The sequence below is a fragment of the Chroicocephalus ridibundus genome, chromosome 2 (genome assembly GCF_963924245.1).
Source record: "Chroicocephalus ridibundus chromosome 2, bChrRid1.1, whole genome shotgun sequence".
NCBI lineage: Eukaryota > Metazoa > Chordata > Aves > Charadriiformes > Laridae > Chroicocephalus > Chroicocephalus ridibundus.
The window spans coordinates 104,232,909-104,260,354 of record NC_086285.1 but is presented as its reverse complement, the minus strand read 5'-3'; the positions used below and the strand labels follow the sequence as shown (position 1 = coordinate 104,260,354).

The following is a 27,446-nucleotide window of genomic DNA, read 5'->3' as shown; positions in this document are numbered from 1 at the left end:
CACTGGTGTGTGTGCTTGAGACTTCCATGAGTGCAAGCGGTCGAACAACATAACTCTGAGTCTTCCTGAAAAATTGACAGTGATATCTGTTCCCTTCTCATTTTGATATTGAAGGTATTTAATTAAGGTATTTTTTTTTATTTCAGAAAGCGTCAGGGATGTTATTGGGAGGAAAATTAAAATTTCTGTCAAGAAGAAAGTAAAGCTGGAAACCAAGGGAGATAAAGTGGATAACAAAATACTTGTAAGTATGATAGAATGACTCTGATTACATACGTGAAAGAAAAGACAGTATATTTTCAGAAGGCATTAATTCGCCTCTGGAAGGATTCTTTGAACTGTGTGCGTGCCATAAGATACGCGTATTGCTTATTTTCCTACTTTCTTGCCAGCCTGCATAGCAAGTTCATGCGCAGATGTGTACATGTACATACATGTTTATCACTGAGTTATTCTTCAGAGTTTAGGGTATTGTGTTGTGGACTGATGCTAAAGCAAGCTGTTATTAGAACCTGTTCTAAAGTAATTTGCTGCTTTTGCTGCTTAGGTTTCCCTTTTACATCTGTAGAAATTTTCAGTGGACAAGAAATGCAAAATGAAGCAGGGAGAATTACTTATCTTTTGAGAATCTTCTGAGGCTGTTATGCAGTGAAGAGTAACAGTAAAACTGTTGTGCTTTTTGAACTTAAATGACTATTTGTACTTTTTATTATTCTTTGTTAAGTCATACGTATGCATTTTAAAAGAAATGCTTAATGTGTGGGATCCTCCATTGTCATTCCTAAAACTGTAGTGGAGGAAAGTGTCAAATTAATCTCACTTAAGTATGCTTTCCTGTTTTCTTGAGAATAGTTTTTCTGGCCTCTCTTGATAAGAAAAAAGCTGTAGTAATGAGGTGGTATGCTTGGAACTTTATTTCTTTGTTCTTTTGATACCCCTCTATCAGGACAACTAGAATAACAAACACAAATAACTACAGTGCTGCTATCATATTTTGCAAGATATTTGAGATTTGGTGCTTTGTGTCAGTAAGAATGCTATTGCATAGTTGAAAGTTTCATTGCCAAAGCCGATTCTAGGTGCGTGCCCCATGAGATATTTTATTTTGTCTTTAAAAACCGCAGCTTATTAATCAGTTCTGAATTATCTTCATGAAGTACATGTTGCATATCCCTGGGCAGTAAAGCTGCTGATAATGGTTTACTTTTCGTCGAGAGCAGCTACTTAAAGAATTTGAAATATTTTCTGCATAATATCTATCCATGTTATATGTAGCTCCTGTGTTTACAGTTTGTATTTCTATACTGGAAATAGGTAGAGTATGTGAATGTTGGTTGATTGTCTCTATTTATTTGAACACCATATTTATAGGGAAGGCTGACAGTTTCACTGAAGCAGTAACACTTGATTGACCTACTGACTTACACAGAACCATTACAGTTCTCAATAGTGAAATAGATTGTGGAAATACTGAAATAGTGTTCCGATCTGAAGGGACCAAAAGCATTTCAAGCTTTGAAGTGCCAGTGAAGTTTCTGAGGGAGGTACTACTCAGCAGCAGTGCCTAAATGCGATGACTTGGATTTTATTTTTTTTTCTCTCTTTAATCTTCTGAACTCCCAGGTGGGGGACTTCTACCTTTTATGACTGAAGAGGAACTGAAAGGGAGAGAACCTCTTTAAGGGGTTCACAAGTTAGTGAGCACTTCTTGTGTGCGTGCATGTTGTCTTCAGTGCACAGCATGAGGCTTTCAAGGGGATGAATTGCTGGCGGGGGTGTTGTCTGGTAGAACCATTTATTCTTTGATGCAGAAATGTGGAGGATTTATATGGCAAAAAAAAAAAAGAGGATGTTTTCATGGTTAGAGAAATTGACTGTTGACTGCTGGGGTTGGATTTTGTGTTTTCTTCTGCCAAAAAAGGAAACTGCCCTGTGAAGCTGTACAAATCACTAATGATGAGTTTTTACAACATTTCTCTAATTGCATGTGGGTATGTATTGCAAAACTGTCGAGTATTGTCTGCTGTGGCAGAGGCCAGTGGAGGCTGAGGTTCCTTTTGAGGATGAAGAGTTCTCTGAAATGCAGAGTGCTCTGAAAAAAATGACACCAGCGACACCTTAAGCCGAGTACCTCAAATTAGTGGAGACTTTTTGGCCTTACTGTGTCTATGCAGTCTCACTTCTTACCTGTCAAGTAGAGGAGATATACCCTCCTCTTACCGAAAAAGTGATGCTGAAAATAAATAACCTTGCTTCAGAGATATGCAGGTGCTTAATGCTGTATGGCACAGGAAAGCTGCCAACAAAATTAAGAATTTTTGTACTTCAAGATGGGACTTAGCAATATTCAGTAAATAATGCATCTGGCCACGTTCTGACCAGGGCAGGTAAAACTGAATACTGAATTGCTATGCCTTGGGTGAGCATGTCAAACTGAATGCTGAATGAAGCGTTGGCGCAAACGCAATTCAGTAATTAAAGACTATATCCTTACGTGCATGCACCAGAGGGCTCAAATGTGATTGCACAGGCAACCTTCATGCCAGCACTCCTCGACTCCCGAGGGCTTAGTTTTGAAATGTTAATCTTCTTCTGAGCATGGTCTCTTGAGTGCACGTGTGCCAATGAATTATTTTGAGATTTTAGTTTAAATTTTATTAGTAGTTGGGTGTTTACAAGCAAATGAGGTAGTATGCACTGGGTCCAGCACAAAATACCAGTTACTTTCAGTCTAGCTAACCCCAGAGCCGTGGTGGAATGTGCTCAAGGTTTTAGAGGAGGTTGATCGCAGAGGTTGGCACTGGGCCCTGGCACCCAAATCTGCTCTTTAATTAAATGATCTCTCATCCTTCCTTCCTAGTAAAATCCAGCAAAATCAGTACCACTTTGAGAAAGGGAGATTATTTAAAAATGACTGCACTTTGCAGGTAACTATAAAAACACTTGACTTCTGGCCCTGTTGTTCCCAGTGTATTCAAGGTCCAGAGTACTAGAATCTGGATATAACCATCTACTAAAGTCACTCTGCTCTAGGAAATTCCTCTGATAATTAAGGTGGAAATTGGAATCTGAGACTAAAGAAAAAACAGTGCAAAAAAAATTGTGTTGCTTGAAATAAGGTCCCTATGTTAAAGTGGTGAAATTGGTGGGTAAAGTGCATGCTTGCCATAAGGTGCTTTAGGATCTCAGCTCTGGGTGCCAGAGTTTGGAAATTATGACTAGGTTTTGATGTAAGACAGTATTTTTCTTTCTTTTCAGTCTGCACAACGAGCTTGCCATCTCAGTAATCTCAATTTGCAGTTACTTAGTTTTTCAATTAGTCATAATGATGCAAACCAGTAAACGTGGTGAGTTGCTCAGCTGCCTCTGGTCTGCTGGTACCAGGCCTCAGGTATGCAGGCAGCAAACTGGTAACCAGCTTGAAAGGGCAGAAGATCAGTTTTTTTGAGCAATTAGGACCAAACCCCAGCCCTATCCAAGTCTTCTTTATACTGTAGCACAGCAAAGCTGCCATTAGGGAGAGCAAGGAAACACTCAGGTGTAGAGGAAACCTTGAATGGCGACAAGACACCGAGGAGGAGCTGCCCCATGGGGCAAGGGGGGCAGGCATCGTGGGCCTCCCCGATGGCCAGCGAGGTAAGCAGAGCCCACTGGTGGCAGCCGGGGACAGCCGTGCTCTGGTGATCGCTGTCTGGGCTGTAGTGAGAACGAAGGTCAAGCCAGAGAGTCGGATCAGTGGGACAGGCTCAGCTGAGAAAATAGATGGACACGGGCGTAGCTGTGGCTTTGTTCTGTCTGGGGCCAAGTGCCGGAGCTCCGGAGCAATATGGGGAACGCCAATCAAGGCTTCTCACAGCTTTTTGGGTCATACATCTGCACCATGTCAGAGCTGGCCTTGGGTACAGGCAGACAAACTTCTGCAGAGCCCTTGGGCAAGCCGCCCTGGCTGGCTCCAGGTGGCCCTCAGCCAGAGGCAGAGTACTGCTGCAGGAGCACACCCTGCTGTGTTTGCCTTCAGTATGGTTCTTGCCACAGTAGTCTTACTGGGTTAAAATAGATAAGGATGTCACTATTTTGTAATCTGGTCGAGGATTGCTTTGGTTTTGTGGGATTGTTTCGTTTAAACCCGGTTTCTTAGGAGGACAAGGTTTAAGGCATCATGCTGAGAGGCTGCTGCGTTCCTCCTCGCGCTGATAATTTCTGACCTTCTCTCTAGTTTCAACACAAGCTGATGGGTATGTAGAGGTCGCAGCTGTAACGATAATAGTGTCGGTTTTGCGTATGTGTGTGGGAAGCAGTCAGAAAAAGAAGAAAAACTTTACACCTACTCCCTCCCCTCAGGGCCCCACCTTTTAGAACCACAAGGGATCAGGCAGAATGCCCTGTCCATAAGAGAGATTTCAATATTTTGCTTTTTAACCCAGAGGCCTCAGTGGTTATCAGATTATCACCTACAGACGAACCCTGGCAGGAAACCAGGCTTCTTAATTTTGGTGTTTGTGGTGTTGCTTTCTCCCTCCCCTGCTCCCCAGAATACTCATGGTATCTGTACGGTGCTTTTCTGAAGATTTCCCATGGCGATTTCTTCCAGTCAGATTTGTTGTAATTGGTAGTAATCACTGACAAGTTGAAATTTTAAGATAAAAGCAACATGTTAAATATGCCTGACCAGCTTGTTATGAAATACCAATGTTTTCAGGAGTGGCTCATGACAGGCCAGAATTCAGGATTCTTCTTACTTTTTGTTTCTTTACTATTAATAAAAGGGAATACTCCTAGTCTAGTTGCCTTTGAGATTAGTTTTCCTTTCCAAAATATTATTTTAGGCATCAAAAGTGAGGAAATACTGGCATCACATAATTGCTCTCTATATGGTTTGTCTGGGTTTTTTTCCTTTGTTTATGGGTTTTTTGTTTTGTTTTGGGGTTTGGGTTTTTTTTTTTTAATGTTTTCCTAACCTTAAGGTCATAGAATAGTGTGATGTGATGTAGTGACCACGAGCACTCTATTAAGAAATCGCACTGAGGAATTTCTGTTATGCTGCTCCCCCGGGTCATTTATGTTCTCTCTGTTAAAATATCACAGTGCTACTTCTGGAACTGGGACAGTTGCTTCAGTGGGTGGCTCTCCTCAAAATGTATTCTATGCCTAACATGGATTCACTGGGAGTAATTTGTATGTCCTTGTCACTTTCTTTGGGACATGTGTTTCCATGGGCTTTTAAAACAAAATTCGTGGACTCCTGTCAAATAGGTTTATATTTATTCTGTGCACATGGTCTGAGGCTTCATGTTCTGCTTCTGAAGACTCACTTATAAAGGCTCAAATTCTATTTAAAAAAAATTTACCTGTATTTGCTTTTAATGGAGCAATTATGGCTGCCTTGTTCATTGTCTGTGTGGCCTGTGAATACTGGTTGGACAACCTGACTGACTGTACCGAAGCAGCTGAGAAAAGCGTGTGTGAGCTGCTGCGCCTTTTGAGCTGTAAGGATGGCAGCCTCCGGGTAGAGGCGGTAATATTTTGCACTGCCAAAACTATTTTGGGATTAAAAGCTCTGGCACTTGTTTTCCATTGCTCATCTTTTGCCTTGATCCATCCATGATATTCTATTCAAATAGAGATGAATTTCTCTTATCTATCTAGGTGCAAATGTCTTGCCTTAAAAATATGCACTTACATTAAATCACTAAGAGCATGAAGCTCACAGGGTTGTCCAAGGTTAGTTTTACATAAAATGTGTGCAATCTCACACGTTATATCATGACAGCTGGTGTGTGATAATGATGTTAAATATGGACATTCTTTTAAAATAATGGTGTTTCCTCTTCTTGCCCAGAACACTGAGTGTTATGACATATATCTTAAGCGTGTGTTTATGAAGACGAAAGGAAGTAGGTGTTGGTACATCCCTCATGTCAGGAAATCTAAATGAAGTGAGGTAGAGTAATCAAAAATACTTATAAGTGAAAATGTATTTTAATACATTTACAAGGCGCCTCTTAAAAAACAGTTGAACTGTGGCCAATAAGATTGCTACAGAAAACGGAAATAATAAGAGTACTGCTGGAAAGAGAATTTATTAATCCAGTCATGCAGTTGTATATAGTCCCAAAGTAGGTACTGTTTAAAAAAATACTAACTTATGTGCAAGTTTTACGGAAATCTAGGTTTATGTTATACAATATATGTTACTTCTTAACCGGTGGGAGGATTTAAAGATCTAACATTCTGATGCTGTGATGGTGCATGCAAATGTTGAAAACGAAATCCTCTTTGTTGAGATCTTTCCACTTCTAGGAGGGGAAACTGGCCGTCAGTGGAACTAAGCAAGTTGAGAGGAATGCTTCCCTTTTCTTTGGGAAATACACTTTTTTCTATAAACAATACACTGTAAATAAATACACGTTTTTCTATAATGTATTCTTTGCACGCTTTGGAAGGATGGTATTACTGTTACATCAGAAGAGCTGCTTGCTTGCTCTCCATTTCTTTTGTTTTGGGCAACTGGTACATGTAGGGAAAGGTAAGAAAAGGTAGCTCATCTTTCTGTGCCCTGAAAGTACCTGCCTTTGCTTTGTCTCATGTACTTTGCATGTGCACACCCACCTGCGGGCGTATATATTCTTATCTGTGTTCTGGAAGGAGGAAATGTAAACATTATCTCACCCTTCGCAGCTTCTGGTTTTCTGTTCACAGCTCTAACAGCTATCAGGAAAAAAGGAGTGGTGGGAGGCAGGAATCCACTATGGCTCTGGGATCTTTCCTCCTGTCAATTTTTCATAACCCAATTAAAAAACATTTTTTTAAAACTGTCACACTCTTTCTACTTCTTTTGCTGAATATATAATGTACCAAAGTGGTTTGCTAATGTAGTTTTGTTTCTAGAGGGCCTGACTCCCTGCCACCATTACTTGTGAAATGGAGCTTTCCTAAGCAAGGATTTGCATTGAAATCTGTGTGTAAAAGTGGCAGAAGACTGACTATTACATATAATTTCCCAAAAGCTGGAAATAAAAAATAGAAAATGAACATTAGGGTCAACTTCTTGTCTCAGTCACTTTTCTCTACTGATGGCTTTTTTTTATTCTCTAAGAAAGAGAAAGCTTGGAAGGGAACAGAACATGTATTTGGTAGACCAATATAAATGCAAAAACCTTGTTCATATTTGTTGGCTTTTTGTTCTATTTTTTTATTTTTTTCTCTCATGGCTTGTTTTGTCTGCCTGAAGTTACTTATTCTAACAAAAGACTTCTCATGCAGGGAATGTGGTTCACGTTACTGTAAGTGGTGTGGAGGATGCAGTAAGCTTGAGAAAGTCTGAAAGGGCTGCTAATTGAAAAGTTAGCACAGCGTACTGCGAAAAATGCTGCTTCTTGTTCAGAGCCCCTCTCTTCAGCCATTGTTGTGGTGGAAAAATTGGTGAACATCGCTGATTTGTCTGATTATTAAAGTACTTACTTTGGATCACCTATAATTCTGCTTCATTTTTTTTCTCGTGGTGGTGGTAATTTAATTCTGTGTAAAGTAATTACAGGCCCAGGATGTAAAATTATTCTTTAAATATAACCGCTGCTAACTGCACTTCATACTGCTACCATAGTCCCCAAGCTGATTTCTGCCCTTGTTCCTGTCTAATCTCTCCCTGTGTCTGGAATACCCACTCTGTGGCAACTCACGAATATCTTTTTGTTAATGATAGCTTCCCTAATTTGAACATTTAAGGTAACAAACTACTGGAAATTTAATTATAAGAGCCAGAGTTCTGATAACCAAACACTCCTGAAACAGACCTAAGAAAATTAATTGGCCTGCTGGGTGAGGGAAGAGCTACCCTGGCTTGGGGACTTGGGGTTGTAGAATAAGGTCTAAATAGCTGCGGGGTGTGATTATTTTTTTTTTTTTTTTAATGTTAGCAAACTGAAACAAGTTTGTGCTGGTTGGTACAAAGTTTGGAGAAGAAGTCGCATCACCTGTGGTGAGTGTGGGATAGGTGGTTGCCTGGCCCATTGGGACCAGGGCAGTTGCTTCTGGGAGTGCGATGGACAGGTGGGCTTTTAGCAAAGGGGAAGGTGGGTCCACGTGTCCTGTGTGGCTAATGCAAAGGTGCCTGCAGGATAGTAACTGTGAGCAAGCAAGGAGCAGCTCTCACTTGGGCAGGTTGTGTTTCTGGATCTTCTTTGCAAAGTGACCTTTATTTAAAAAAAAAAAAAAAAAAAAAAAGTTGTGGGCTGGGCTTGTGGGTGCTGGATGTTGTGCAGTTTATTCCCTTGGCTGACAAGTGGCATTTGTATCCCTGCATATAGTAGAAGGCCTGTGTGACAGCAGGATGGGCTTCACAAAGTGTGTATTTGTGGATGGAAAACAGAAGGGGAGAGGCTGGGTCTATTTTCCCCTTAGGATTTCTGTCCTGCATTCCTTTTTCAAGTGGTGTTTGTTTCTGTGCTTTTTACATAGGTCAATGACTGGATTTAATTTTTTTTTCCCCTCTTTCCGCAGTTAAAGCGGTGGTTAGCAGCGTGCTGCCTGCGAGGTGGGCAGCAGTGTGGTTAGGATGTCTGGAAGCACTCTAATAGCCAGGGCTTCAGAGGCTGAGGTCACTTGGAGCAAGCCATTTCCATTTCATGCTCCTAAGTGCTTGAAAGATGCTTGTCGGACGCATGTCTTTATGGATTAAGCACTTTGGGTACATGTCTCTTTCTTTGAACACATCCTCAGCTCCCTGATTGAACAGCATCTGCCCCTTGTACCTAAAACTTTGACAAACCATTGCTTTTGTAGAGCTTCGTGAAATCTGGGGGATTTGAGATAAGTTACGACTACCTACTTATTCTTGGGGCATGTGAGGAAACAAGGTGGTGTAGCTGCTGCTGAGTTGTTTCTACCCAGATCTGATTAGGGGGAGTGAATGGCCATTGACCCTGATCTGAATTGGGAGATGGGGCACCGCTGTGTTTGTTCAGGGTCGACCTTTGAATGAAGGCTTCTCCCTCTCTGCCTTCAAGGCCATTAAGCAAGACCGAAACTATTCATACAAAACTATTGATAAAGGGGAAGCATTTCACAGGCTCATCTCTTAACAAACACTTGAGCCTGATGCTTAAGAATGATACCAACTTACAGCCTTGAATGTGAGCTTCTACTCTGAAGCAGAGCTTGAGGAGCCTTAGATGTGGGGCAGTGAAGGTAGGTCAATACAGATGGTTGGATTTTTAGTGCAGCCAACTTTAACTGAAGATCTTCTCTTTCGGTGTTTACGATGATGCCAGTAAATATTTGAAGAAATGCCTAGCTTTGTTAGGTACTGATGCGCTGTTGAGTAATAATTTCTGCAGTCTTAGTAAGCTTCTTCATATTCCAAATCTAAAATATGTATTTTATATTATTATTACTTTTAAAAGTGTAGCACAGAAAATGTATTTGAAATATAACAAGCATTTTTCTTGACTCTGTCACTGTTCACATTTGCACCTTGCAAGTGTCAGAAAAGCAGAGTGTTTGGGCTTTGGGCTTCCTGCTCTCTCATCTCAAGGTGCTGGAACGCCTGCATTTTTTGTGAAGCATAGCAACATATGCTGTGTACACTTGTTGCGTACACTGTGTGTATGGTGCCTTTCCTACCTTTCCATCTGCCTCTTTGCTCTCCTGCCACCTTCTGTGCTTTAGGAAGTCCTCAGAAACTTTCCTATATGTAACTACTGTCAGGACTAGGGTTTGCTTTTTAGTCTACCTCTTCTCTTACACTAGTATCCCCATTTTCCCAACAGTGTATTCCTCCGCTAATGTTTCCTTTCCCTACAGAGGTAATACAAACATCCCCAAAGACCTTAGTATCCCCACAAATATGTGGGGACAGAACATAATGTTGCTATGCTAAAAAATATTAATGGCTTCCATAAATTTCTTTGTTCTGTATACAATTGTACCTGATCCTGCTAGCCAAGTTCTCTGCTTCCTTGTTGTCTGATTTCATCAAAACCTGTGCTAGATCTATGTTGTTTGTGTCATGGAATCAGTTTGGTTTATGCTGGGCATTATGGGACTGTGTTAGTATAATTGGGCTGTAGGTTCTTTCTGCCTTTGCCAAGGCAGCTTTCTTAGGTAAAGAAAATAATAAAAATACTGCTGGCATCGCAAGAGAGTACTGCAAAAATTACGGTTGCCTTGAGGGGAAGCAAGATAGTATGATGGGCACAACTTGCCTCTGGCATCGCTCTCTCCATCTCTAAGTAGATGAGCTGTTGGGTTGAAAAAAGTGGGGGGGGAAAAAAAAAGTAAAAACAAAACAAGTAAAGAACTGTAGTATAACATGGCAATTTAAATGCAATTACCTGATGTGGATAGTGCCAGAGCAGTCTAAAATACTGTAAAATAGTTTTAAAAGTTAATCTGTGAATACAATGCTGAGTTGCCCAATTTTTATATTTTTCTCTTTGCTTTGGGAAGACGTTTTCTAAGAGATTTGACTCCGCAGCATAATTTTAACTGTTGTCTTATGCAATCTGTACTGTTTCCCTCACAAAGGATTTCACAGCCACTTTTCTACCATTTACTTGCTTAGCTACACCATGGAAGCAAACTGCAGGAGAAGCTGAATGCTGACCCTTCTTAGACTTCTATGTAGGTGCGTCAACTAAATTTTGGAAAAGCCGGTTACCCTGACAAGGTTTCAGTCTTCAGCCACATGCAAAGAAAAGTCTTCAGGAGCGGCTTAATACAGCAGTGATGCACATTTTGTTCCAGTTGTTAACTGTTACTGGTTTTTTGCCTTCACTGAATAATACTAAAAATGGTAAGATGTGTGGGTCTCAACTCCTAAAAGTTGCTTGTTCAACTTAGAAAGACTTTTAGGTGGTTGAAGGATTAATGCTGACACAGAAAACACATTGCCGTTTTGCCCTCATTGTTAAACTATGATCTTTGTCAGCTGCGAAGATTTATTAAACTTAGTAAATACTTGATGTTAGCCTTAGAAATAATTTTTCCCTGTCAAATATTTTGAAAACATGTAGCAAAAAATACAAAACCTAAAGATGAGTTAGTTTCATGTGATATTTCCAGTGTAATGCTATCCTTTTAAAGTATTTCCTGTGATACTATTAGTTGGATCTGGTGTTGTTTATATATGCATGAAATTGTGTGAAATTAAAATCCTACAGGTTTTTGTATGGTATTAATTTATCACAATGTAGCCTTAATACAATTTTAGTAGGTCTTTGTTCAGCTTGAGTGGTTAAGTCCGCCCAAACCAGATTATTCTTCTATTTTATTGTTCCAATTTTTTCTAGGCTTTATTTTTTTTCTATTTTTATCTTCCGTTGTTGACTTACTACACAATCCTTATGTTGTTTTTCCCTTTTGGAGGGTCTGTTTACTCTCACCATAAAGAAAATTATTGCAGACAATTGTTTGAAATCAAGACTGGCCCTAAGGAGATATGCATAATTGAAGGAAACATTGGCAAGTCGGCTTCTCGGCCTCCCCTTCCACCTCTGTAACTGCTCCAGCCTTCCAGTGCTCTCTGGGACCTGATTCGTGTGGTGCTCGTGGTGCCTCTCCCTTCAGACAGGAGCAACGTTAGGCTTGCATGGGTAAAGGGGTAAGGGTTTTAAACTAAAAGAGGGGAGATTCAGAATAGATAGAAGGAAGAATTTTTTTACAGTGAGGGTGGTGAAACACTGGCACAGGTTGCCCAGAGAGGTGGTAGATGCCCCATCCCTGGAACCATTCAAGGTCAGGTTGGACAGGGCTCTGAGCAACCTGATCTAGTTGAAGGTGTCCCTGTTCACTGGAGGAGGGGTTGGACTAAATGACCTTTAAAGTCCCTTCCAACCCAAACTATTCTATGATTCTAGGAATTGTGCTTCACAGAGGGCAAGGGACCTCCTTTCCTCTGCCTTCCCGGGTGCTGCCTGCTGCTAATGCTCTCTGGCTCCGAGCGAGCGCAGTGTAGTGTCAGGGTAGCTTAGATCCTAATGAGAGGAGGAATCGTATTGTGCTCGTATGTTGAGATGTGCTGCAAAGAAAGCCTTGCTGTGGAGTAGCCTGAGCATTGCAAGTTCACAGCATGGCTGTTCCTTGTGTAGCCTTGTTCCTGTTCCAGAGCCCCCCGGGGAGCTGGAAGAGTCTGGAGCTGCGCTGAAGGAGGAGGTGTCTTTACTTGCACAATTCCTTCTGTGATGCTAGACCTCTCTCTTGCCAGATGCAGGAATTTGCATGGTGCTTCTCGACTTAAGAACGTGATGGGAAGAAGGGATTCACTAGCTGTACCGATTCTCTTGGGGCACCGAAGAATGAGAGTAAGGGAGTTGTATCGGTGGGGGACTGCTTGCTCTCTCTAGCCATTTACACATTCTGTGAGGAACTAGTCTCATAAATGTTTTCCCATCTTCACCTGCTAATTTTTTTTACTTTTATTGATAATACTTCTAAAAAAACCAAACTAACCTCAGCTTGTGCAAGAGGGGATATACAGCCTGAGAGAACTGGCAAAAAGAAGAGGAATAACATTCTCCAGCTCCCTGTGTCACTGTTTCTGAAGTGGTAATAGCAGCTTTTCCTGGAACATAAAGAGGAAGAGCTGGCAGAGACATAAGACTCTCAGTCAGAAGCCTGGCAGGAATTAAGCAAGCTGCCTTAGTTGTTGTGTTTTTGTGTTCTCTTGAAGTGTGTTTTCCATGGACCAGGCAAAGGAGCTGGTTATAAATACTGCACCAATTTCACTGGGCTAGTTCTCAATGAAGTAATTTGAGATCCTTTGGTAAAATGTGTTATCTTCATACATTTATTTATTTATGCCATTGCAGTTACCTTTGAAAGAAAAGTTGTTTTATCACAAATTGCATAGGTTTTATTTCTGTAGGAATAGTCTTGTGCTAAATGCAGCAAATTGACAGAGGATTGCAGAAGTGCTTTAAAATACATGAGAGACTTGGTACAATGCATGGACGTTGTTCCACTCTTCCCCAAAACTGTTTCAAGCTGTGCATTAGCCTTGAGGTCCAGTTAAACATGTAAGGTCCAGATGCATCTTTGGGAAACCATCCGAGTTGTTTCTTATCCTCTAGTATCTTGAAAGACACTGAGTAAATTGGATAATCAACTTTACATTCATGGGTATCGGACAACCCTTCCTCAAGGAGCACAGGGGTTTTCATTATTGACTATTGGATAATCTGATGGCGTTGTCTAAGAGAACAAACAAACAAAAAAGAAGTGTTGAGGTAGAATTTGTCTTGTCATGTCATTTAAACTTGGGTGGTGGAAATCCATTAAACACTGATTTGTTACATTTTTAGGCTTTCTGAATAACCCGTCTGTTCAGTTATGTTGAACTGTATCTACTTAAGATGTCACCAAAACCTGATTTTGGTTTCTTAGCTGTAATCTCTCACAGTGTAAGTATAGAGCACTCCCAGGTGGCTTTTGGACCTCACACTTGCAGGGTGAGGAATGGATTGGGTTGTCCTGGTCAGAGTTTCTTGGACAGCCTGAGAATTAGTGTGGTGGAGACAGGCCAGTTGGACTAGGCATTAGGTTAATGTTTAGGGCATTGTGGATGCATTGGCATGAGGAAATTTGGTATCTGGGTTACAGTAGCCTCCAGCAGTAGCGGTAAGCTCCTACTGTAAGAAAAATACTCCTTTTCTTTTTTTTTTTTTTTTTTAATTTCCCTGTAATGGAAAATCTGTCTTGAGCTGATTTTTAGCATTACACGGAGGTAAAAACCCCTAGCAGTTTGCAGTTATCAGTATACTACTCACTGTGTGCTGAGGTTGCTTTCAAGCATCTGTAATGGGGATATTGATGTTTTTCCTCTCCTGTAGGCAGAGTTCATGCGTAAAATTAACGTTCAGCTTTTAAGTGCGTTTAATAATCACCCCTCCCATGAATGTATACCAATGCATATAATGTTGCACATACTGATGCTTTAGATAGGTCTGTGACTGAAAGAGCCAGTTTTTATATATTGCCTAATATATCACACATATATTATATACATTTCAAAGATTATTATGTTATACTGTTATTTTAAGGTCAGTAGAGTAACTGAAACAAGAGGCAATAAAATCAGATCTTCTGAGACCAGCATGCTGCCTCTTTATTCAAGATGTTCAGTTGCTAACTGTGTTTTTCCCCCGACAGAAAGCGCATCTGCAGATTCTGCAATGCCCATTTGTTTCAGCCTGAGCACTCTCCTCTGTTGACACTTGCTGTGAAATACCATAGCCTGGTTCACCTTCTGCGCTGCTGAGTTCTCGTAGCTTTATCTGCTTCGTTTATTCATTATTAAACACATGCTTTCTGCTTGACAAGTGCTATAAAATCCGTTTCACTGTGGCTGAACCCAGGAACCTCCACCGACAGTCTAGAAGGGTTATTAATTTTTTTTTAAATGCAAATACTATGCATTTCTACTTTCCACTGAAGTGCTCTTCAGGCCAGACTACTTACAGGCTGGTAGATTCTCCCCATCCTGTTCTTTAAGCTGTGTAGTTTTATAAAAAAGAAGTGCTAGATTTTTCCAGACTTCTGCTGAAAACAGAAACGGGAGTATTTCATGTGTTTGAAAATGTTTCTAGAGGTCTGTTTAATATATTAGGTCTACATAAAAATGAATGTTCATGCTACGTAGTATGTTTGTTGTTATATGTGCTTCTGTATTAATGTAAGTGCAGTCCCCATTAAGAACAAGCACACGGAACATAAAACTGTGAAAGGTATGCTTTTCTGACATGGGCTACAAGGGTTCAAGCTTTATGAATTTTTAATTTTAAAGTAACTCAGTTTAGACATCCAGCGTTAGGTTTTTTTTTTTATTTTAAGTTTTATGATCATTTGAGAACAACAGACAAACCAAGGCTTTGCATTTCCTTCCTAAGCTCTATCTTGTGTAAGCACTGGCGTGTCTTTCGATTCTTATTAAGCATGTTCTGACTTGGTTTTATTACACTGTATTTTGTTTATCCTTTCTTAGATGAGCATTCCTGTATTTGGGAGATATAAACATACCTGATACTAATCCAGGATACCAACTTTTCCTCTGAAGAGAGAACAACAGAGTTAACCACTAGATCTTGGTTTGATAAGAAGGTATCCTTCCAAATACAGGCTTTTTGGTTGTGATTCTTCTTAGAAAATATAGCCATGGTAGATTTTAGCTTAGTCTTCACCTTGTGTGTATTTCTTTGTTTGCTTTGAAAATAACCAATCTGGGACTGTAAAGTTCTTTTCCTGTAAGATTCACCTCTTGGGTCAAGAGAGGTAGCCTCAGGACTTCTCATGCAGTTGGATGCAACACCAGCAGTGACCTGGGACCACAGTTTTGCTGTCAAGATAGCTAACAGTGGAAGAGCTGACTCTTCCCCTAGAAAAGAACAAAGCAGCAGATGGGAGGCTGTCTGAAGAATATTTCAAAGAAAGGCCAGGGAGAGTGAGATCAAGGCCAGAGGAATTACTCAGACTGTTGAGTGAACCTCCCTCTTGCTTTCTGTACTTGACAGGCTGCAGCTGTGAACCTTGTCCTCCTCCACACAGCAGAAGGCCTGGACAGAAAGGCATAATTTTTTCTCAGAGTAGGGATCAACTAGTGTTTCTCTAATTGGGTGAACAGAAGCTGAAAAGAAAGCGACGTAGCTCGGGTGGCTTTGGGGAACTTGGATCAGTCTACATGCTAAATGTTTTTATGGCCATTATTAGTAAAGGAGTGCAAGGAATTGAGCCTTACCATGCCTCAGACTTGTGGATTTTTATCTCGTCTCTACTGCGATCATCTTAACTGTTCCATAGCTTCACTCTTACCTGGCCAAGGAGCAGTTGTACCTCTATCCCCACTCCTGTAGCTGGTAAAATAGCCATAGGGTAGGCCATGAGCATGGCAGGTGGTGTGCAGGTCTCCTCAAAATGCTGTAAACCAAGCTGGACACCAGAAACCAGTTTCTTCTGACTGATAGGCTCTTGGACCCCACCCATGGTGGGATAATTCCTTCTGGGTCTAGTATCTCCTTAGAGGAGAGCTGCTGGATTCCAGGATAAGTGTGCAGCTAAGTATGCTTGTCTGCATAAAAAGAAGTGTGTCCAGGAGGTCGAGGGAAGTGATTCTGCCCCTCTGATCTGGTGAGACCCCACCTGGTGTACTGCATCCAGATCTGGAGACCCCAACGTAAGAAGGACATGGACCTGTTGGAGCAGGTCCAGAGGAGGGCCACGAAGATGATCAGAGGGCTGGAGCACCTCTCCTATGAGGACAGGCTGAGAGAGCTGGGGTTGTTCAGCCTGGAAAAGAGAAAGTTCTGGGGAGACCTTGTAGCAGCTTTCCAGTATCTGAAGGGCGCCTACAAGATAGATGGGGAGGGACTTTTTACAAGGGCATGTTGTGATAGTACGAGGGGTAATGGCTTCAAATTGGAAGAAGGTAGACTTAGATTAGATATTAGGAAGAAATTTTTCACTATGAGGGTGGTGAGGCACTAGAACATGTTGCCCAGGGAAGTTGTTAAGGCTCCATCCCCAGAAGTGTTCAAGGCCAGGCTGGATGGGGCTTTGAGCAGCCTGGTCTAGTGGGAGGTTTCCCTGTCCATGGCAGGGAGGTTGGAATTATATGATCTTTAAGGTCCCTTCCAACCCAAACCATTTTATGACCCTGACCCTTGGTAGATGTGTAGTCAGTACTGGTTTAGCAACAAACGTACTACTACCTCTTTCTACTAAGCAACGCTGTTTCGGTGCCATAAGTGCAATTAACAGGTGCAAGCTCTTCCTTTTCAGTAACACTGGATCTGCTGAAATGCTTGATTACCAAGGCGTAGGATCAAGCTTTCCTTTTTGTTTTAGTGACACAAAATGCATGGAAGTTGTGGGAGTGCTAATTGGAACCAAGTGTGTCATCTGCAATGAATAAACAATCGGATAAATTTGTATCCTTACCTCCTCTGTCTGGTTATGTGTTTACAAAAATGCCATGGTGTTTGTTTTCTAGGTGGATTTAACACCATTCCTTGGAAATCTCAGCCAGATGTGCAGAGCTCACTGTTCAGAGGCTTGGGTCTGACTTACTGAGTATTTGTTTGAACATTGTTTCCACACCCAAGCTTGCGGATTCTGGAAGCATTTCTGGTGTGAATATTAATATTTGTTTCCTGTGAAGACTCATAGGGGTGAAGTGCCACTGTAATTTCTGTGGGTACTTTTTCAGTAAACTTAGTTTCTCAAACAGTTGTGGACGGAGTGAGTGCTTGTGTGAGAATGCTAGCCTATGGCTGTTGGTGCTTGCTCAGAACAGTGTGTGGCTGTTGGCTTAGCCTTGCTGTCTAAAATCAGTGCTTTCTTGAGGTTCCTACTGCTTTTTTTCTGGGTGTTTTTTTTTTTTCTGCTTTTTGTTGTTTTTTTGGGAATCATTATGAACAAATCTAAACTTGAAAATAATGTGTGTGTGTGTTTTGTTTTTGGTGCTTCTGATATCTCACCAAATAACATTATATCAGAGTACGCGAGGATAGCATTAACTCTGAATTACACTGCATTTTAGCTGTTGTGTTTATGCGTGATGAGTTAGAAAGTTGGGACCTATCATGCAAGCATTTATAACAGCAGTTTCTAGTGACAGAAAGCCAGAAGGAAAAATCTGTTACCTCAGGTCATATTGACAGTGGCGTCTGCTGCCACACTTATTTCTTTGGATTTAAAGATAATAAAATGCCTGAACATAAGCTCTGAGCAGTATATTGATAACTGAATGAATGGTAAGTATGATTATTTAATAGCGTTAAATATCTAGGTGCATATGTATATAAACCTCTAGCCAGCAGCATCCAATAATCAAAAGGGGTTGTCAATTTACTGTAGCCATCACATATATCATCTTACACACATTCATGCTGAGCGGGTACCTTGGGTCTTCCCCCACATCCCCAAACCAAGACAAATCAAATCAACGTTTGTTGTTTTCCCAGATTCAAAAGGTGATTATTTGCATGGAACGAGTGGAGTAGTTTAATGACAGGAGGATAAGATCTTGAGTCCTGGAGTCATAAATAATATTGGGTGCTTTCAGCAGCTGTCTGTTTTCATAAGAAGGCAGATGCTTTTGGAAAGGCTCCACTCCGCAGCTGGGAAAACACATACCAAGCAAAAATGCGGTTTGAGTTGGGTCTGACAAACCAACTTTTTTTGGTTTTTGTTTCAAAATTATCTCATAATCACGTAAGTGATTTCAGTGTAGTTCAGTGCTTCTCAGTTTGTGCTTCCCCAGTGAAGTCTGTGTGATGAGCTCTCCGGGACAAGCGTTGTCTCTTTGCAACTTACTTTGTCCTTGAATTGTATGATGAGATGTGATATCTTGGGAAGCTCGGGGCAAACATACCCACCAACTTAGACAAATAAATAACAATCTGTAGTTAAATAATTTTTTTTTCTTACACTAATGTAGGCTATTCCTCTATTTTGAAAATGCTGATTTTTTTTTTTTAATGACATCTGTATAATTGCTTGCACATTACAGCAAAATAAGTATATTGCAATATATTTGTTATTAAAGGGAAAACCAACCAGAAGGGAATTGTCTCAGACTGGAGATATTCTGTCTCCAGGGAATATCACTTGTAACTGAGATGTAAAGCTCTTCCCTGACGTGAAACTCCATGCAGGCAGCTTTATTGTTAGTAAGTAGGGAAAAACATATTGCAAGGCAACACAGCCATTTAACAGATTTTAATAAATACACAGTATACAAGGACAAGAAAAAATATTTATAGTGTTACAGGTCTGCTAATTTTTCAAACGACCTTCAAAATATGCAAGTGCAGCTGTTCTTGTTAATTTAATGTGAAAGGATGCTTCTTGGGAAAAATGTGAGTCTGGTGGGGGCTGGGTCAGATCCTTGCAAGTAGAAATCTTGACAATGGTGACTGGTGATGTTAGCATCTGGTTTGACTGAGTTGGATTGAGGCAGACTTTAGGAAGGTGTGTGAGGATTTGGGAACACTGCCTGAGTATTTATCTGTTTTTTGATTGATCAGACTGGGAAAGAGAGATCATTGCCAAGAAGCTAGTTTGAAAGCAATGCCGCAGCTTTTAAAGAAGAGCTATTGCTCTTTTGTAGTTAAGTACTGGATATGAGCTACTTAAATTGCTGGAGAAACTGGAGGTTTTCTAACTTCTTAGGCCCAGTTTGGTTTTGGGATTGATTCCTGAAATGCAGGAGATCTAGTATAGAGACTACCAACTCGATTTGTGTAATTCAGTAGAAGGAAAAGACAATATTTACATGGCCAGGATGGCCTTTGCCATAGGGTGAGAATGGAGAAAGGCCATGTTGAATGGTCTTCAAGTGTTTAATTTCTTTGCACTTCTCAGTTGTCTGTGTATGTGCTGAATGAACCGACTGACCTTGAATCTTCATGATCTAGTAAGAAAAGATTGTTTAGTTAGGACTTGTAGAGTGCTGGACAGGATTAAAGTTTGACTCAGTGTGGAAACTCTTCCCTTCTAGAGAAGAATAAATAGCATAATCCTTTCTTTGGAAATTAACTAGTTTCTATTTAAAAGGTCATTAGTGTTTAAAAAAGTAGCAAACAACTTTCCGTATACAGACTTTGAGAAGTCCTATGCTGTAAGAATTTTTCTTCTGAGCTATGTGATTGATTAAACCAAATTCCCTGGGCTCTGTGACAGTTTTGTCTTTTTGGTGAAGAAGCTGCTTCACTCAGTTTGTTTTTTCTCAGTGAAGAAGTTTATTGATCTCTGGAAAACTTGATGCAACAGTTGTTAGTTTCTTTCTGTGAAGAGCTATTCCCTTTCTGGTTGTCATTTTCTGAGCGCTCTGTCCCTTCAAGGAAGGTATTGCACTCAGGTTTATAATTCACAGGATGCTTTATCAAGGGAAAGATGCTGATGGAATTGGTGGTGAAGTGGGTAGTTGTACAACTGTGGAGTGACCTAATGTCAAAGCCACACTTGGTTTTGTGGCTTTTCTCTTACCTGTGTTTAAAAAAAAAAAAAAAAGTGATGATTTATTTGTAAGTCACCCCACCCCTAGTGAGAGAAAGAGCAGCAACAACCTGTGGATGTTTTGAAAGAATAAAAGCACAGGAATAACTGTAATCCCTCTCTCTACCGTGGAATTTCCTTTGTTGTTTGTTATGCTAGCCACCGGTGAGACCCCAGGCTTTTTGTGGTGGGTTTTTATGTTTCATTGGAGGCTGGAGAAGTGCAGGGAAAACGTTTTCTAGCTAGAGAGCAGCTGCCCATCGCTGTGGTCAGCTGTGTTTTCCTGAGTGAGCTGCTGTGACGAGCAGAGTGACAGACAGTGAGTAAACTGAGCAGACTCAGGCTGCTGCAGGGCAGTTTTACCTGTTGGTGTAGACTGAAGCCAGGTATCAAGTCAGAGTACAGTGGAATACCTCTTGCGAGCTGTAGCTAGCGGGCTTCACAGCGCTCAGAAGGAAAAAGCAGATGGAAACCTTCAAATGCATGTCCTTCCTCCCCTTCTCCCTGTCTCTTGGATCTTTTATTTCAGTCAGTAATGGAAATCTGTGCTCTGAGTTTTGAATGAACGGCTTACACTGTGCTAGTGTTAAGTACTTAATGAGCCTCATTTCTCAAAGATCTTGCAGTCTGCCTCAGTTAACCCAGCTGCTTTTTTTAGGAGTACTTGTTTTGGCAGAGGCTTTTCTATGTGTATGAAGAATGCACAAATAAACTGTTGTGCAATTTGCAATTAAAAACGAGGTGGTAGGGAATGGGAGGGTTTTAAGCTAGGAGATCAGAGGCTGCAGAGCCAAGTAAAACAATTGCTCAGCTTCACTTTGTAGACCCCTGTCTCGACAAGACCTGCGTGTCTGCATTGCCTGTGGAAGAGAATGGAAATGTGAGTCCATGCTGGGGGAGTCCAGCAATGCCTGTCAGGATCAGGCCCCGGCAAAGGGATGTGGAAGTAACCTGCGAGGGCCAGGAATTGAATTGATTTGGGTTTATTTTTTTTCCCCTCCAAGGGATAATTGCAGTATGGCAAAGTTCTGCAGAACATGTGCAACAATAATGGTCAGGATTACTGTGGTTAAAAAGAGTGAAAGTAGCAACTCGGGAAGCGTGTACTTTCAAGGAGTGTTTGAAAGGATACAAATACATAAATCTGGAGCTCGTCCACAGCTGTGGAGTTGTTTCAGTTCATAGGCATCAGCAGTCAGCTGTAAGAGTAGCTGTGCTAAGGTTTATCCTTATGCTAAACTCGGATTTCTGCACTGATTAGGTTAGCTTTAAGCAGGAGTAGTTTGGTCTGATGTAAATTTTATTGGGGATGGAATGGGAGGAGGGCTGTTGCCTGGGTAATTGCATCACATCAGCAGTTCCAGTGACAGCTTGCTGTTGGTTAAAATTCTGATTATAAATGAGGTTTTTAAAGATGGACCTCTGTTCTCTTCTTCCTTTCACATAGGGGTCTCCAACAGCTGTCTCTTGGGTGTGCTGCTTTAAAAATCTTTCACCTTTTAGAATTATCTGCAATATCGACACAGGTTAAGAAGGTTAGCTGTGGGTTACACAGACAATTGCCTGAATTGCTGGAGTTTAGATATCTAGAATATTTGCTACAGGTGGTGTGTGCCTTCTCTTACTCTGTGAGAAGTCCTGAGTAACCTACCTGCTCTTGTACGGTGGTCAGCTTTCCATACGTACTGCTATGCTGCTGAGAGGAGCTTTTGAGTAAGGAGCATGCTCTGCATCCAGGTTCTTGTCATGGTGTTTTAACCATGCATCTCCATCTTACTTCAGAGACCACAGCTCAATTCTTTGCTAGTCATCTGGGCAAGATAGAACCTGCTGCATGTTTAGCTGGCTGAAAGCAAAGGGTTTGTTATTGGAGCTACTCAAATCACCAGAGAACAACTCTGGAACAGGTGGGTTGAATGTTAGTAGAGAGGGACCAAAGGGGGTACCCAGACTTCAGTTTAGGATAAATCTCTGTCTTTTAGATAGCTTAAGTTAAACAAAATTTTTCGCCTTGCTTCTCCATGCTTCGCTTTCATGTTTGTGAAATGGAAGAGTGGCTCGGCGCTGCCTTGTGGAATAACCATCCTTTTGCTTGAATGGTATATCCTGCTTGTATGCAGGGTGTCTTTACTGTGATGGGTTTCCACGAATGCGTGGTACTTGGTTGTGGTGTTGATCTCTCTGTTTGTCTCCCTCTGACATGCTGTAATTGTGGCTTCTGGTCTTCTGCTGAAGCCTGTAATGATGGATGGGGATGCCTTCTGTGGGCTGTGGTGATGCATTTGGCAGAAGTTTTGTGGAATCTGCTAGACACCCTTTCTACCTCCTTGTGCTCTTTAAAGTGTGTCCAGTGCTGCTTTCCTCTCTCCGTTGCTTAGAGGCAAACAGGACTGGAACCTGTTGGTCACACAGAAGTTAAACACGTTCAAAAGTGTAGTATAGTACTAGAGTACTATTGTACAAACAGTGTCTTGGATAAAACTAATGATGTGTCATATTCTGGTTGTGAGGAAAAGAAGCTGTTGGGAAGTATGTTCAGAGATGCAGTAGAGCAACCCTGAACAACCACGGATTTGATCAAGAACAGTTGGCTTGAGTTGCAGCTCAGGAGGCTCTCCTTCACCATCTCAACGAAGACCTTTGATGCTGTCCTGGCCTGGTACACGTGGAAAATGCAGTGAGTGCTTTGGAAGTCCCTTTCCTGCAGCCAGGGTGGGGTCCTCTTCTGTGGTCCAGGCATGGCTGGTGTCTCACCAGGTGCTGGAGGAGGGAGGTGTGCCTTTCCCTTTGAGACAAGCACCTCTCATCAGGTGTCTCAGATTGCCGTTGCTCTAGCCGTGATACCAGAAGTTTTCCCTTTGTTTCTGAGAAGAAATTTTTCTTGAAGAGCCAAAGATCAGGATTACTTTAAATAAAACCAAATTATTTAGAAGAGCTAAGGCAAATGCTTTTAAATCAAAGATGAACAGAATAAAGTGCTGTCTAATCCATCACCAAAACATAATTTAACTAGATAGCAGGGACAATTTTGCAGGAGCAGTGAAGTCAGTTCAGGGAATAATGTGAAGTTTGTCGTCTTTTCCTCATGCAGGAGTTTTATGTTACAGTGCTGGTAACAGGCCTCTCAAAATGCAGCCTCTGAACTGGTGACTTGCTTCACTCTGATTTAATATTATCTTGGCAGTTTTTGAAAGTCCAGCTGTGAGTCTACTTTATTATATTAACCATGGGATCCTATTTTGTATTCAGAGAATGCTTGCTTAAACACAATATCCTGGGAAGGGTAATAATCCATTGTAAATATGATGTAGCCACTGAATACCTTATTTCATGGAGCTCCTAGTCTTTCTCCCTTCCCCCAAGAACTCTTAATTATTTTTTTTAGGCTCTTCATGCAGTTACTATCTGTAAACATGTGGATTTATTTCTGTCTTCCCTCCCTCCTTTCCTCCTGCTGTTTGTTGCACAGTAATGTCTGGTCTTAAACGTTGAAAGCTTTGGGGGCTGATGTCTGTATTTGAGCAGGACAGCGGACTCTCAGTTCTAAAAGGGTTTGTAGGTGCTGCTTGAGTGGAGATAATGAAATGTGAAGTGTTTGTGGTAATATGTTTAGCTTGGGATTTAAAAAAGAGGGAAGTTTAATGACTAGCTGTTAAAAAGTCTCAACCTAGTCTTGCAAAAACTCAAAATGTCTGGAATTGAGAGCATTTTTTCTTGTACGCAACGTTTCTGGCATACCAAAAAATGGGCCTTGAGTTTTGCTGTTGTCCAAGGTGGTTGGCAGGTGTGACTGTAAGAAGCAGAATGTCACAGTCCTCTGGTGAGCAGGGCAACTGTGGTCGTTCCTCAGATGATCGATGAGTCTGGGCAGCCTGGGTGACTGGATGCCTCTGCTAAGCTAAGTGAGCCAGGCTTGTATGAAGACTCATGGTGTCAGGATGCTTAGGGTGGTAGGGAAGAAACGGAGCGACTGTGGTGTCTAGGGTTCTGCTTATCAGGTGTGAGAAGCACCTGAACAAAGATGCTTCTCTTCATGGACGGATGTCATCTGCAAGAGTGCCACATAGGTAGGACATTTATATAGCTATTGATTGTCTCTTCTGAGTGCTTCAAGTAAATGTCTGTTCCTGTGGAAGTACTAATAAGCAGCTTGCAAAAGTTTTCTTGTATCTATGCCCTGGTCACAGAAAAAAATTATTACTGTATTAATAGGCCACTAAGACTTTTTTTTATTTGTTTGTTTGCTTGCTTTGTCTTTACACCAAAGTGAGAGATGTCTTTTCTTAGCAATTTTACTTATTGTCTCAAATATGACATCTCAGCAAATGATGTTGGAGTGCTTCATCTCACTTTCCAGAGGATTTGGGTTAGAATCAGCAGGTATCAAAAAACCCCTCAAATCCTACGAACCCCCCTGAGCCCTCTAACCCTTGCAGAAAAATGAGTGTGCAGCAGCTTGCGTGAAGGATTCTTGGCTGCTTCTGCCTGGCCTCTGCCCCAGCAGGACTGCAGTCCGATGGAGAAGCTGTTGCTTGTTTGCCTGCCTTTCTTTCGGAGAATGACTTCCTAAGGGTAGGTTTGTAATGGCCTGTGTATTCCCTCTCTTGAAGCTGTCTAGGGTGATTTGGATCTGTAGATGCCGTTCTTACTGCGAGAAAAAAGCATTTTTCTTCTTTCTCAGTATTTCTTGCATCATTTTGAAGAGATACAAGCTGCAAGTGGTGCTTTATGCAGCTTAGTAGAAATTGAAGGCGGTTCCAAACTGACATAATGACAGACTTTTTTTTCACCATCCAAGTAGTCCTCCAATTAGGACCTGGGGGTGCTGGTGGATGGCCAGCTTAACATGAGCCAGCAGTGTGCCCAGGTGGCCAAGAAGGCCAACAGCACTCTGGCATGCATCAGGAATAGCGTGGCCAGCAGGAGCAGGGAAGTGATTGTGCCTCTGTACTCGGCACTGGTGAGGCCCCACCTCGAGTACTGTGTTCAGTTCTGGGCCCCTCTGTACAAGAGGGACATTGACGTGCTGGAGCGTCTCCAGAGGAGAGCTACCAGGCTGGTGAGGGGTCTGGAGACCAGGTCATATGAGGAGAGGCTGAGGGAGCTGGGCATGTTTAGCTTGGAGAAGAGGAGGCTGAGGGGAGACCTCATTGCCCTCTACAACTACCTGAAAGGAGGTTGTAGAGAGGCGGCCGTTGGCCTCTTCTCCCAGGTGAATAATGACAGGACCAGAGCAAATGGTCTGAAGCTGTGGCTGGGGAGGCTTAGATTAGATATTAGGAGGAATTACTTTACTGAAAGAGTGGTCAGGCACTGGAACAGCCTGCCCAGGGAGGTGGTTGAGTCACCATCCCTAGAGGTGTTTAAGAAACGTGTAGATGTGGCACTTCAGGGCATGTTCTAGTGACAGAGGTTGTAGGGGTTTTTTGTGTGTGTATGGTTGGACTCGATGATCTCAAAGGTCCTTTCCAACCATGAAGATTCTATGAGTCTAGGAAGTGTAAACACACCTGAGATAATGAACTCCACAGGAATGAGCCCTGCGGTATGTCCCTTGAGCGTCAAGTGTGCCTGCCTCTTCCTGGGTATGGTGGGGACAAAGATTTCTAACCCAGTGTTTGTGATTCTGTTATATGTTAACGTAGTCCTAACAGGACAGGTGTCGAATAAGCGCATGGGCATGGTGCGGTGAGAGACGGTGGCTTTTGTTTTAACCTCTTTGATTCTGTGAATGACACAGAAGGTAAAAATGAAGTCAGTAAGCTTGCTCCTTCTGTCCTTGAGTCCTCCTGCCCGGCTCCTGTCCTCTGCCCCTGCCCTGCAGTGACGGTCTCCAAAGGGGCTCACTGGAGCGGCGGGGAACTTGCTGCAGCCCAGGGCAGGGTCCCTGGGGAAGAGCTACCAGGTGAGTGACAACACATAAGCAGAACTGGCGTGAGCTTAGCTAAGCCTGCCTTGTGCTCTCGTAATACGGGGGCAAGAGACCAACCTGGCAGGTGTGTGGGAAACAGAAGTGTTCCTCGCTGTAGCAAACTGGGACGATAACAGTGGGTTTGCTAAAGATTCCACCAGAAACATCGAGTGTCCAGCGGCTCTGTTACAGCTAGGCATAATGTGGCCTGAGCAAGCTGGGATTTATTGGCAGAGGAGTGGAATTGAGAACAAAGATTGAGGCTGTTATACCACCCTAAGTTTAGAAAATAAATAAATAATAAAAATAGAGAGTATATAAGCAGTTAAGCAGCGCTAGTAGGCCTCATGTCTGTTCTAAGGTGTGATGCTATATAGTCTCACTAAAATTAGCGGCCACCTCCTGTTGGTTTCTGTGATAGAAAATTTCATCTTTCAAAGTTGTATACAAAGGTGCTGTTTTTAAACCCGAGTTAGAAACGTAGTACACCTCTCCCATTTTGTTTTAAATCTGGAATATCTTAAAGGAAGAGAATGCATCTGGTGTCCTCAAAAAGCCATAGTTAAGAATGAATAGTAGACAAATTTTTTAATGCCCCATCTCTCAATAATTTATCAATACTTACCCCATGGGAAGACCTTAAAGTATTTTCTTGTTTGTCACCTTACCTCTCTGAGTGCTGGTTAAATCCTACTTTTCTAATTTATTGACATATTATTTTGAATAGATAGGTATATTAGTTTTAGTGGAGCAAACAAAGAGGATCAGTTTCTTTTCTGTAGAAATGTTTCCTGTAGAAAACAAAGGGCTACTAACTAAGCAGCGATATTAGCTAGGTGTGGCAATGTGTGTGGATAGGACTTTGATAGCAATTCCGTCTGTTTCTTTGTGCTTTAGTTATTTTTTAATATAAGGGTAGAATTTTCAGACTTCTAAAGTAAAGGGCATTCTGGACCTAACTTGTCTAGAACTTTTGAAAATCTGGCTTGTTTCATTGCTGCATTTATAAGCCTCTGAATAGCTTTGAAAACCTGCTCGAAGGCTGATAAGGCCGGTAACTGCTGGAAAATTAGAGAATAAATTCCATTAATTTGTATTCTTTGTGAGGATTGACGAAGTGGAAGATTTTTTGGGGAAACAGCATTTTCTGAATTATTTTTACTATTGTTTTGCAGCCAATACAGTGGAATCAAGTCTTGCAGACCAATATTTATTATTACCAGTTACTTCTTTATTCTTCTGAGATATTTTAGAAATTTTGTACATCTTTCTGAAAATATTCACATGATTGTGAGAATCAAAAACCAGGAAAGAAAATGAATGTGTTTGTGTTAGAAGGCTAGAGCAGGAGGCATAAATGAAACCACTCAACTTTAGTCTGGTGAGGCTCCCTCTGTTATCAGTGCAGAGATATAGGGGCTTCTCCAGACAGTGATTGTGAGAATCCAGATTAAGCTCTTCTTCTGAACCTCTTTGTGGAGACTGCTGTATCTTTCTGTTGATTACAGTTTACCTCTGAATTGAGATATTTAGTTACCCGCCTACACCT

At 41.6% G+C, this 27,446-nt stretch overlaps 1 protein-coding gene across 4 annotated transcripts in view; it reads left to right on the top strand.

Annotated features, from left to right (window-relative positions):
• Positions 1-27,446, top strand: part of CARMIL1 (capping protein regulator and myosin 1 linker 1) — a 199,467-nt gene that overhangs the window by 4,137 nt on the left and 167,884 nt on the right. For all 4 annotated transcript variants that reach the window (XM_063326384.1, XM_063326385.1, XM_063326386.1 and 1 more), the window contains exon 2: positions 147-244. In XM_063326384.1, the coding sequence (XP_063182454.1) occupies positions 147-244 (98 nt within the window). The remainder of the gene's footprint in view (positions 1-146; positions 245-27,446) is intronic.